At 41.2% G+C, this 12,897-nt stretch overlaps 1 protein-coding gene across 2 annotated transcripts; it reads right to left on the bottom strand.

The window, feature by feature from the left end:
* Positions 1-1,279: 1,279 nt before the first annotated feature.
* Positions 1,280-12,897, bottom strand: metap1 (methionyl aminopeptidase 1). 2 transcript variants are annotated; one of them, XM_084914628.1, is made up of 11 exons: positions 12,731-12,897; positions 11,534-11,585; positions 10,347-10,456; positions 9,433-9,493; positions 5,496-5,587; positions 5,320-5,403; positions 4,921-5,059; positions 4,110-4,241; positions 3,315-3,458; positions 3,165-3,230; positions 1,280-2,622 (listed from the first exon to the last, which is right to left on the bottom strand). In XM_084914628.1, exons 1-11 carry the CDS (start codon positions 12,845-12,847, stop codon positions 2,456-2,458), a joined length of 1,164 nt encoding a protein of 387 aa, XP_084770754.1. In that variant the 5' UTR covers positions 12,848-12,897; the 3' UTR covers positions 1,280-2,455. The 2 variants fall into 2 exon arrangements, with proteins under 2 accessions (XP_084770754.1, XP_084770755.1); XM_084914629.1 differs by lacking the exon at positions 11,534-11,585 and having other exon boundaries at positions 12,731-12,880.

Raw genomic sequence — 12,897 nt, 5'->3', positions numbered from 1 at the left:
CTGCACGGGAAAACTTGAAATTAGCGCTCTGCGGGCAGCCTACACACCAACTGCGCGGTGGAAGCTAACACCAACAGGGGCAGTTAAGCTAAGTTCAAGTCGGCAGACAACGGAGCTAACTAGCAGCAGCTAGCTAGCCCAACTCAGCAGAGGTGTTCTCAGCGAGGTGAAGAGCGTAAGAACTGAGGGATGACTGTGATGACAGCGGATATATGTGCAGGCGGGGCCGTGCGCGTGTCATCACACGTCATCTGCCTTAAAGGCGTGATTAAAGGTTTCTTCAGCCAGGACACGCGAGGGCGTGATATCCCATACTTATGTGTTGTACCGAGTGAATCGACTGAAAGGGAACTATTCATTTTCTTGTTATTTCTGACCATTTGCTTAACAAAATGAGCATTACACCTTAGTAAATGATATCCAAATTAAGAGGAATACTGCTGATTTTCCATTTGGCTCTGGCTGAAAACCCATTTCTGCTGCGGGAATAATCAGTTGTAAACCAAGCTGCATTTTCTCCATCAAAGAAATTAAAAAGATTAAAGCTCCGTCCCAACTATATCATTTGTAGTTGACCGAAACGTGTCAAAAGCTATATTCAAAGACAAATTTGACCTCTTCTATGTTTCTGTGGTGTTGAATTACAACTGTGATGTGTTAGGCAAATAGATGAAAGACTAAATTAAAAAAAAGACTGTGTGCCTTTTTAGCTTGATGGGGTTAATTACTGTGAACCGCACAGGATTTTCTTCACAGCAGACATTTTCACTTGTCATGTGGGAAATGCAGAGGTGTAATTAATATAAGAGAAGACTGTCTGAAAGGAGACGGTAGATGAGCAGCTTACACAACAGGATCCATTAGTAATGCTAGATACCTTACAAATGTGCAATTAGCACGAGGAAATGCTAAGCTTTTACTCCAGAAACCTTTCAAAGCATCAAACTGCACATAAGAGCAAAACTTAGATGATAAAAGGAAATCAGAGTTCCAACTCTTACAAACATAGACACAGTCAAGTTTGTGGGACTAAATTCATTTGCAATGAATGAAGCAGAGGAAAATGCACTGAAAAATGATGAAATTGTGTAACACGGGAGTAAACAGAGTCAAAAATCAAAACTTTAATGATCATCACTGCCCTCCTCTGAGTTTAAAAAGGCATTACAGCTGAGAAGAACCCAAACTGTCACTTCCATTAATAAAAGGCTGCTAAATTAAGCCACTTTTGGGATTTTCATTTGCAGTCTACTGAAGGACAAACTCACCCACACACAGCTACAGAAGAGTCATTTATTACTCCATTAGAAGAAATACAAAGATGGCAGAGAAACTCTGATCACATTAGTCCTCTGAAAATATAGAAATACCGAATGCTGTTTCTTGCACGAGGAAAATCCCGTCATCGAGATGAATGGTGACTACTGCAGAGTAAAAGGAGAGGGGAGCCACCGATGGAGATAGCTGGCTAGTTTCAATTTCTAGATTCACATTTTAATTTGCTACAACGGGGCTATTGAAAACATGAGACACCAAAGGAGTACTTCTCAAAGCAGGGCCAAAAAGTCCAGCACTTTGAGGTTCAGGGTCTTTATTGTCTTTCTGGATAACCGTGCAGATGCTCTTGAGGCTACGTCACAATTCTCCTAGCAACCGTTGCCCATTTCCTCACCGGATGAGCGCTAATAATAGCCACATTCAAGACATAACAATTAGGTTACAGCACTTGTACTGGACACGTCAACAGGTGAATGAGACGGTGACATAGTGTAGTCAGCTAATCAGCCTCGTCTTCCATTAAACAGTAAATCAACTCAATACCAATTGTTTCCTTTAGCTCTCTGGCCGTGAACCTGCCTTAGTTGCCCAACTTGAATTTGATAAGCCTAAATTTTAAGTTGTGTGTTGGTGTTCTGTGGACTCTGTTCCCTCTGCTCTCTAGTATTGCTGGTTCTCCTCACTCCACAACCGGTAAATTCATATGACATGTGATTAAGTTAGCAGAGGTTGGGGGGGGAAAAAACAGAAGCAAAGCATGGTGTACTAGTTGAATTTGCCCTGAGCTCCACCCACCACTGACAACAACAACTAGACAGCCTGTGACAGCTCTGGGCATGACAAGACCCAGAGGTGAAAACGAGCCTATCAATCCTGTCCACTAAGCAAAACCAAATCTCATAAATACTTTTATATTTCCTCCAGAGGATACAGTTTTCACTAATAAAGTAATCCACATTTGATATAAGACACATTCAAGTACTTCCATTTACTTTGAGGAACCAATATTTAATTCAGAAAGCCATGAGAGCTGCAGTTACACTGAGCTCCAGGAGCGGTGCCTCATGATTTTTTGATGTGCTGTGTGTGCGAGCTGCAGAAGTGCTGGGTGTGTGTGTGTGTGTGTGTGTGTGTGTGTGTGTGTTAAAGTCCAGTCCTTGGTGCGTTTCTGTCCGGTCTACATTTGGCTGAGGAAATGAGCGCGTCCGTTGTCTTCCAGACGGCGAGTGAGGATCTCGCAGCCGGTTTCCGTCACCAGCAGGGTGTGTTCGAACTGAGCCGAGCGCTTCCCATCTCTGGTCACCGCCGTCCAGCCGTCTGGCCACGTCTCATCTTGCCAGCCACCTGAGACATTACACACACGCACACGATTTCTGACTTTGGCTTACACAGCGTCAATTTAGCAAAATCGACAAAACAAAGCTTCTGAGCTATGCAATGACTCACTGTTTACCTGTGAGATAGTTAAAGGTTTTAAAGTGTAATGACCCATTTTGGAGCCTGACTGGCTTTACACAATTTTACCCTGTAAGAATCTGTTAATAGTCTCAGCTTTGCTCAGTATATGCTCGACTGTGAAGGTGATGTCTGAAGGCAACTTGGTCATTTTGCTTTAAGATGAGCTGATTAGATAAAACGATTTGGTTTCTTCAAAGGATTCTGTTCCTAAAAACCAAGCAAAACACCATTTATGGTGTATTATGAGAACTACACTGTAATAAAGCTGCAAACAGAAACAAGAATTCCAATGTTTAACTTGACATAGTATTCTAGTTTTAGTCGCTTGAACTATGTAGTTTGCAAATTGTCTAATTAAAGCAGTTTTCTAACATATTCATTTGATCTATTTCTGTAAAGATTATTATTCATACAAAGGTTACACTCACCTTCACATATCATGGGCTCAATGGTGAACACATGGCCAGGCTTCATAACACCAACTGCTTTGTTTTCTGGGAAATTAAGGAGAACATAAATCATGCACTTTTGAGTAATTAATGCTAACACATTCAGCGCTAACCGTGGGAGTTACTCACTGGCATAGTGCGGCACATTGGGAGCCGTGTGGAAAAGTCTGTGGATGCCGTGGCCGCAGTAGCTGCGCACCACGGAGAAGCCGTTGGCCTGAGCGTGCTTCTGGATGATGTTACCCAGCTCTCTGTAGCGAATGCCAGGCTTCACTGAGGAAGCAAACAACACATGGCTTAGTTCATTTCCTGAACCACACACACTAATGTAACTATTTGACATGGAAAACGATGTTGTTTCTACGTAAATGTTTCAAAATGTAAAGTATTTTCCTATTTCAGGTTCACAAAGGTAATGTTGTGTTTGCCTTCAGCAGTCAATTGAATATCTTTGACTATTAACTGGACAAAACAAGACCTCTGAAGAGGCTGTGGGAAAAGAGGATCTGCTTTTATTCTTATTGCGCAGACCAGAAAATAAAAATGTGATTAGCTGATAATCTTCCATAATGCATGATGTTCCTTAGCAGATGATGCATCCCAGTTGCCACGCACATGTAGATAATCAGAATTTGCAATATCCTGGCCACTTTAAGGATCACAAACTGATGGGTCACTGAGGAATGACCCATCAATTTCGACTTGCTCTGAAATGTAAGTGCTCTCTGGTGGCCGAAATCTGCTAATTCTTGTTATTCAATGACCTCAATATATTGATACCAAAAATCCTAATAAGCTAATACTGGCTGATTTAGCCAAAGCTGTGTCTTTGATTAAACAAGGGTAGAGAACATAACGTCCATCACATCAACACAAAACACCACCATCACTGTAAAATGTTAGAAAGACAGAAAGTGAGCCTACCAGAGTCAATGGCTTGCATAAGGCATTCATACGTAGTCTGAACCAGTTTCTTTGCTGCTTCGTCCACCTCTCCAACAAAGAAGGTTTCGTTGAGGTCGCCATGGAAACCATTGTGGTACACAGTGATGTCCACTGCGTGAGCGTAGGAAGACAAATATGTCAGGACCATTGTGTCAGATGACAAACTGAATTCTTTTATGTTTAACACAAAGGGAGCAATATTATGAACGACCTGCCAAGAGCAGTTAATAACAGGCGCTAGCAAGTTTTCAGAAAACACGTATCCATTTGCAAGGCAATACAAAATATCCTTTTATTAAAAAATTGCTGATAAAATTGGAAGTGCCAGTTTGCAAACTGGGACTTTTCCCCACTTGAGGAAAAATATAGACAGCAGAGAATCTGACTGGCAAAGCCCCACTGGTAGAGGTTAATGAAACTATTTGTCTTGTCGGGCCACGCAGCGAGAGATGAGTTGTTGGCAAGTACTCCATCAGACGCTCTGAGGGGAGCGGCGGATAGAAGACGTCACCTTAGCAGAAATATTCATAAAGAGGCTAAAATTGGCCAAACTCCTGCTGATACCATTTCGGGATCTCGGTACAATCATTTGTCATCCCAATTCCCCTTCCCCCCCTCACCTCAAACATTTACCAGTATACAAACTCAAGCATTCACAGGACTTTGCTAGACATTGGGAATATGAATACATTTTTAAACACTGTAGTATTAAAGTTCCCTGGAGATTAAAGCACACGATGGCAGTAAAGCAGGAACAGATAAGAGAAGTCATGTGAGGCAGTGAACGCACCATTGAGGATATCTCCTTCTTGCAGGGGTCTTCTGTCTGGGATGCCATGGCAGATGACTTCGTTAACAGACGTGCAGCAGGATTTGGGAAAATTGTAGTAGTTGAGAGGGGAGGGGTAGCAGTTCCTTGCTAAACAGGCCTGTCGGGACAAAGTGTGTATGTTACAGAGATGGCAGCAGTGCAACAACAGAGTACAAATGTAAATGTATGACAAATATTAAAGACCAATAATCCATTTTAAATGAGTTAATTTGATATATTTAACAGTTCAAACCTAAGTGCTTACGTTGCTTACATGCCTGGCGCTGACATGTGGATGCACTATAATGAGCCATAATGCGAGTTTGTGTTTAGTGGATCCAAAAATTAGGCATTGTGTCTTGTTTCAAAACAACGCACCAGATGTACGGCGTGGTCAATTTCTTCTGTTGTAACGCCTGGTTTCACCATCACGGCTGCAATGTCCAGAACTTCTCTTGCCAGCTGCAAATAGCACACATGTCAAAATCGCACTGCAATAAAAGGTAAGCTAGAAATGCACGCTTTGAAAGCAGACAGTCAATACTGATTGCTACCTTGCATACAACTCTCATGCCCTCAATGTCCTCGGGGTAAAGAGTCTTGATCTGTGACGTCCCCTTCAAGAACTGCTCGGACTCAGACATCCCTACGGGACGGAAACAAGGACAGACAACTGGCATCACTCACACGTCAATACTCAGTGAAACTGATGAGCTCATTCAGCCAGGATCTTGCAATAGCAGCTGCTGTCAGTCTATCAATTTCCAGACTGTCACTGCTGGATTTACATTCTCCTGATTGATTTTGTTTTTCCATCACAAGTGACAACTAAATAAATCATCTGTTACTGAGAAGGCACAAGGCATTGTCATTCATACTACAATTTTAACAGTTACACTGTAATTGGTGCAACTGTAACTATTACCCCATGCAAGAATATAGATACTTAAATTAAGGCAAGCATGTTAATCCATACTGTCCTATGAGCTTTACCTTCAGTTGTCTCTGACTCCTCGCAGCTTCAACAAGTTACAGTACACAATTAATCCACCTCTAGACCATCAGAAAACAGTGATTTAGTTTCAGTAAAAACCACTGTGTAAGAACAGGGAACATCTGGAAAAATAAATAAAAAACACTACTCTCTATAGCAGAAGGCAAATCTACTCTCAGAAAGCCATGGCTAAAGTCTAAGCCCAGGGTGCGCTCTCATGAGAAAAGTTTAATCACTACAAACAGGTATTCCTTGTTTTAGGACATGAACGTTGTTTTTGATATAACAGAGGAATAGAACTACTGATGGTAGCACAGGAGTGCCACCTGGTTTAGTTTTGGTACTTTTAATGTGAAATCCTTGTGATGTTTAATTTTTTACTGCTTGTACAGCTACAGTCTTTGCAGAGGAGCTGCAAAGTATAAATCTGAAAAATAAACTCATCTCAGGTATGACCTCATGTATGATCATGAGGACCGATAGTATATTTAAATCCAGTACAAAACCAAACCATCTTTCTCACAATATCAACAAAAATCACAAGTGTAAAAGTAGAATTGCATCAGATTGCAGTCTATTAGTTTGCACTGGTGTTCCTAATAAAGTGTCCTGAGTGCATATCAAGCTGAACTGTTTTGATATTTTGCCAGCTTCAGCCCTAAACATCTAACAAGCATGAACGCATCTTGTGCTGCTATGAATAACTAGCCACTCCTATAAAGACTACACTACAGCTTCAGCACCTGAGCAGAGGCAGGGTCTAATGACACTCACACCGTCGGCTCAGAAGAACAAAGCTCGGCAGCTTCTGTTATATGGAGAACAACAAAAGTGCAGGTCTCAGTGCAGCAGGTCAGCTTGGTAACGACCGATCCAACAAGAGCCCAACATTTTTATTGGACTGCAAAATGCATACAAATATCTGTTGGTCAAAGCACCCGTGTCATCAATAATTCGCTGGTCCATAATTTATTAACTCGACCAGATGAATGCTGGATGAACGTGAACAGTTGCCTAGCAACACAGACATGAGACAGATTAGTGTTTGAATCAAATGCTGATGTCCTTTTGACCTGAAGAGGCCACAGTGTGACAATGGAAATCAATTAGACTTACTAACGCTTTGATACACCTGTTCTGAGAAGAAGCGAAGTATGAGAAAAGAACCGTGTGTACATTATGTTTTCAGAATGAAAATCACTGCTGAAAATGCTCGTGTTCAGCCCTGAAGCGGGACCGAGCCTCAACTAATAAGAGGCCTATATCAGGCATTTTTGGGCCTTTTCCTTTGGGATGTGCAGCTAGTTGATGTGTACCGGCTGATTTGAAGATGCTTACTGTCCACATTTGAGTTATTAAAGAATCCCTATTTACCCGTAATAATTTAAATCCATTGAAACACTGTCCTGAATCAATTGTACTTCACTCCCCGAATTGGCACCACAGGAGAATGAAAGGAGACTGTAACCATGACTACCTGAGTGTGGATCTATGCAGTCAGATGACACAGATGCAGAGGTTGCCATGGCTGCAAAAAAAGAATGACTTGCCCAGAGAAATAAATGTAAAATAAGGCAGGTTAGCGTAATCTCAGCTTGTGATAATTTACATAAAAGAAACAAACTGGTGATAAAAAAAACACAGCGTGACAGCAGAGCTGTCAGCAGGTTGACTTTTCCCTGCAATAAATCCAACACCAACGAGGGAGAGAGATCACCGTGAGATATTACAGGGACATTAGAAAGAAGACTATTCAAGTCCGGTTTGAAACACCAGCTTAGAAATAAAAGGCATCAGTACAGATGTGCCTACATGATATTCACTGATTTCAAAGTGCTACATCTCCAAAAGCTGAACTGTGAAATTATATCCATATACTGTATGCAGCAGCTTTAAAACGACCTGCACTGAGCACAATACTTTGCCCATGTAGATACATTTAAATCCAGATTTACTGATTGATCTTGACAAGATCATAACAAGAAATATCAGGTTCTGGATTTAAAAACAGTCCAGTGAGCGCTGTGGGAGAAGAAACGATTAATCTATCAGTGAATGTTTAAAGGTTTAGTCCACACTTTTTCAGCACCCCCAAGGAGTGACTACTGAGCAACACAGCAAATCACGATGAGCTGCTCCTCTGTTCCACCCCACTCTTAAAATCCTGATGAAGTCAGTATGTTGGAAAGGCTAAACAACACCATCAGCTAAAAATAAGGTTAGAGTCTGGAGAGGGACTTTAGGAAATGGTTTAGGAATCAGACTTACACCAACAAGGAAAATCTTTTAAAGTAGGAGCAAGGACAGAAGCAATACAGAATGAGAGTATAGCCATTGTATCTCAGGCTGATAGTCACTGATTCATTGTCAACTCAACTCCACTTACATATTTCTTGTCAGCGAGTAGGGTCTACTTGAGAGTAACATGAATTTCATTATTAGAAGTTGAAAATGATGTTCAAATCAAATGGTCTGTGCCCAACCACATCTGTACAATAAGGTTACTAAGTAGCTACAGCATGCAATGTAAAATGTGTTCTGCCCATGATGTAAGAAAAAGAATGTTGAGGCTCATATGTGAATTTATCCTTTGAGTGGACTTGAAAAGACTAGAAACAAGTAAGCAAACATAATCTTGGACAAACAGTGAGCACACATCTAATTCTGCATCTGAATATAAACCATGTGATATTAATTCTAATGCATGAGCTCAATTGTAAACTGGTTGTTGTGGCTGAACGCGGCACAGTTGCACCATATTAAATATGCCCACTTAAGCAAAATTAAAAATGAACTGGTGACAAAGATCTCGATAAACTGCTGAATTTCAATTATAGCACAAAACTTGCTGATGTGGCTCTTCATTACGTGCCTGTTCAGACTATCCTCTGTGTGTACAGATCTTTAGCTGACAGCACAAGACGTATCAGCTTATCTGTGCATTCATGCAAAAATGGCAGAACATGCATGCATGGATGAGTGCATTGTTCAGACACAGACAGAGACGGGCCTTCAACAGGTAGCTCTCAATGCTCATGCATGCATTACTAAATCTGTGCCATTAGTTTCTAACTCATTTATTGTGGTAATAATGAAGGTGGTCTGGATTTGCATACCCCACTGTACACTTTTCCCCCCACTTAGCTGATGTCAACACATACTTACAAAGTAACGCATTAGTAACTTATTTGCCACTAAAATACCAATGAACCCATCAGTTATGCAGGTCAAAGTCAGGTTAAATATTGTAATATTTTCATTTTATACCAAGACACCACAGCTTATGCTCATCATGTCCCATGCCCCAATTGAGCTAGGGTTGATTTCTGATTTATCAAAAGTATGAAAGCCCTGAATGAATCCTCTTACTTGTACACAGTACCTCTGATGAACTGCACTTCCCTGCACAGTGTGACATGTCAAAAAGGATTTACAGCTTAAAATGAATAAATAAATAAAAAGATCACTTCTGCTGGAACAGAAAGAGATCGGGTTACCTCTGGGATGATCAGCATAGTCAGGTCTTTGGATGTCACCTGGCACAGGTCTCATGGGAGTCTACAGAGAAGGCCAGACGAAAGACAGACAGGTTAACTCAGTGTCAGTGTTTATATAAGAAAATCCTTGAAGCAAGTAACAAAATGTAGCATTTTCTGTTAGTGTCTGTGTTTGATTTCCATTCATTTGAATAAGGTAAATACCATAAGATGATTCTTATCTTTATGCTTGAGCCTGTACCCGTTTCGTGCTGTGTTATAAATCCAATGCACCCCACCACCACCACCCCTTTTTTTGATGCACCGTTCTGACATTTGAATCGGATATTAGTTTGATCCCGATTCAAAAAGCTGGACCAGATATCAGTATCAACGTACTGATGTATTCAGTTTAATTCTGCCTTTATGTGCATTTACTACACCTCGCATCAGTAGCAGTGGTACCAGGAGACCTAACACATCTCACGGGAAGCTAACAGCAAAGGATCAGCAGTGTCTAGATTCTCAGATGTCCTAATCCAACAGCTTTTGTCTGTATGTTGGCAATAGTTTTTCACACAAACTACAGCCAAGCGAGATGACACGACTGAAAAGTTCAGATGATGCTTTTCCTGTTGGCTTCTTTTATTCCCCTGATCTGTTACAATCTGTGAAATACTTGTTGGGATGATTTTATTACATGAAGATAACTCAATGTCATTTCACTTCACCTTTTATGTGTACACCTAGTTTATCTTGTCAGGAAGAAAACTTTACACGCAATAACCAATCCAATGACCATAAACTAGGCTTAGTAGTGTACTGAAGCTGGGCTATCCACACCATGTCCAGTTCGTTTGGCTAGTGCAGGTTAATGCAGCCCTATATAGTGGAGTATAGCTGTTCTGACTGCCCTTTAATTTTTCATTACTTACCAGAGGGTAGTGAGGGCGTAGTTTTCCTGTGTAGCGGTACCCTGGCCATGGGTCTGTGTTGATCTCCTTCTCCACACAGTTCTTAGATTCATTTTGGTTCTTCTCTTCCTCTAAAATACAAAAGAATATACAACATACACATAAAACAACTCACAGGGTGTCTGAATCATCTGGCACAAAGTACAGAAAGAAGTTTCACCAACTCGTGACTCTAAAAGGACACTTATATATGTAAGGGGTGCCACCTCTCAGCTTTCTGAGCTGCCATTTGATTGGCAGAGGAGTCTTAAAAGGAAGCTGTGAATGATTTTGATCTGTGGTAATGGATATGTGTTGCCTTAGGCTACGTCCACACTAGCCCGGATAGATTTGAAAACAGCGTTTTTGTCTGAAAACACTCTGCGTCCACACTAGTGTTTTCAGTTGTTTTCACAGAGTTGTGCGTTCACACTGAAACGACCGAAATCGCTTACGTTCCAGTCCTGCGCATGAGCAAAAGCGAGTGAGAATGAAAGAATTTGAAGAAAAGCTATCAGGAGCATGTACAAACTTATATTAATCTTTTTTAGGGCTGTCAAAATTGAGAGCAATCAAAATCACTGCTGTGCAATGCACTCCGCTAGCTTTGTTTAATTGGTCACATGACTGCATCACATGACTAAAATGTCATTGTTTTAGAACGTCTGTGTTTATGAGCGTCCACACTGCGACGGGGCAGCTCCGTTTTGAAATGCCGTCTCAGTGTGGACGGGAGGCCAAAACGGAGAGAAAACACATTAGTGTGGACGTAGCCTTAGAGTTGGGTCATCTTGCCATGCAGGTGTTTCTTTTGACAGTCACGCTTCAGTGTGGTTACGAGTTTGATGAATGAATTTGCTGAGACTTAGATTTCATGTACGTGGGAAAATTAGCGATGCAGCGGGTATAATCAGCATTTTTTAGTTTTAGGTTTCTTTTGGTTCAGACCGGTTTCAAATTATGGTTATCAAATAGTGTGTTTTTTATTTTGTGTTGGAATTTTCTGGTTTTTGCAGTCACTAATTTGACCTTGTCCCACTGTCCTTTTTGATTTCCTTATAGCTTTCGTTTTAGCAGTAGTTACTGCATCTTGTAAGGACTAAATACGTTTTTATTTCCATTTTTAGAAAACCTCATTAGTTTGGTAGACAGTGCCCAATTGCACCTACTTGCTTTTTTGTGCAGCAACTTGTGAGATGCCCAGCTTCCTTTAAAACATTCCTGCAAAGAAAAATTATTGTTATTACTGATACAGCACAAATTTTTCAGTGAAGTCCATATCAACAATATGCAACATTCACACATGATCACAACCACATAACCCAATTATAGTCAGCTACAACTGAAATTTGGGTTACTTTACTTTGAGAAATAGCAGGAAAAGGATGGCCTGCTGCCATCGATAAAGGCCATCTTATTCGCTGATTTGCAAACAGAAACCATCAAGGCCTAGAAATCAGCGTGGACAGTTAATGGCACGGAGTGGAAAGCATAGTCTGGCAGCAGAACCAAAACTGCACTTACAGCAGAGACCTTTAGGGTCAAATACTTTTGCACTACAAGATCGTGTTGCTGACAGTGTTTATTACTAACTATTTATCAAGCTTTTAAAAGAAATCTGAAGAGATTTTACTCAAAATTCTACTGATCATTCTAATCCAGTGTCTGCAGCTACAAAGGAAATATCCACGTGGTATAACTGGTAATTAAAACACAAGTGCGTACCAATGTGCTTGTCACTACTTTAAGCTGCCAAACTTCTGAAAGAAATGTGTTTGCATACTACATGTAGCTCTTCGGATTTCCAGCCAAGTAGGAGACCCAACGCATAAACACTCCATCTTTAAAATGACACATTTCCTACAGATGTTTGGTCTCGTGGGAACCAAAGAACCAGGATGATCTGTCGGGCTAGAGTTGCGTGACATATCACTTTACAACTCAAATGCAAGTGTGTGCAACATACTGCATCACTTTATGTGATTCCTACACAATAAATATGACTTCATAAACCGTTTTACGTTAGACAACTTCACACCAATTGGCCACAGCTATTATTTTGACCAGGGTCGTTACATGACTCATTTTAGCCATAAGTTAGCTAGCTAAGCGTTTACCCTCGGCCTGGTGGTTAGCAGGTAGCACCAGTTACAATCACTGGTTGCATTATTTATCGCCACCAGTCTGTGTACCACTATACAACTAATAAGCATCCGCAACGTTCTCAAAAAGTTGCGCTTTACCAATAGATTCACGTACACACAGCTACCTAGCTTGTCAGTTAGCAACCTCGTGATAAAACAGAGGGCCCCGGCACGCGGCACCAGCTCACATTTAAAGCAGACAAACCGGGAAAGCAGAAGTACCTGCGAGCAGAAATAGGAACCTTGAATACCAAGCTTGATACATGTGGGGCACTGAAGTTTGGCGTCCTTACTGCAGCCCTCTGTCTCACACTCCCTTCTAGCCTCGGTGCTCGCCATGCCTGCTCCGTCTGCACAAGGGGTGGAGTCGACGACAAGCAGCCAGCCGG

This window comes from Perissodus microlepis, chromosome 19 (assembly GCF_051167445.1).
Source record: "Perissodus microlepis isolate ML-2025 ecotype Zambia chromosome 19, ASM5116744v1, whole genome shotgun sequence".
Lineage (NCBI taxonomy): Eukaryota > Metazoa > Chordata > Actinopteri > Cichliformes > Cichlidae > Perissodus > Perissodus microlepis.
This window is presented reverse-complemented; position numbering and strand designations above follow the sequence as displayed.

Bases quoted from the DNA above. Each gene is read 5' to 3' on its own strand.
- metap1 (XM_084914628.1), bottom strand. From the start codon at position 12,847: ATGGCGAGCACCGAGGCTAGAAGGGAGTGTGAGACAGAGGGCTGCAGT. The intron at 9,494-10,346 runs GTAAGTAATGAA...CCTTCTCTGTAG, and splicing joins TACGCCCTCACTACCCTCTG to ACTCCCATGAGACCTGTGCC. The intron at 5,060-5,319 runs GTGCGTTGTTTT...TTGTCCCGACAG, and splicing joins TTGACCACGCCGTACATCTG to GCCTGTTTAGCAAGGAACTG.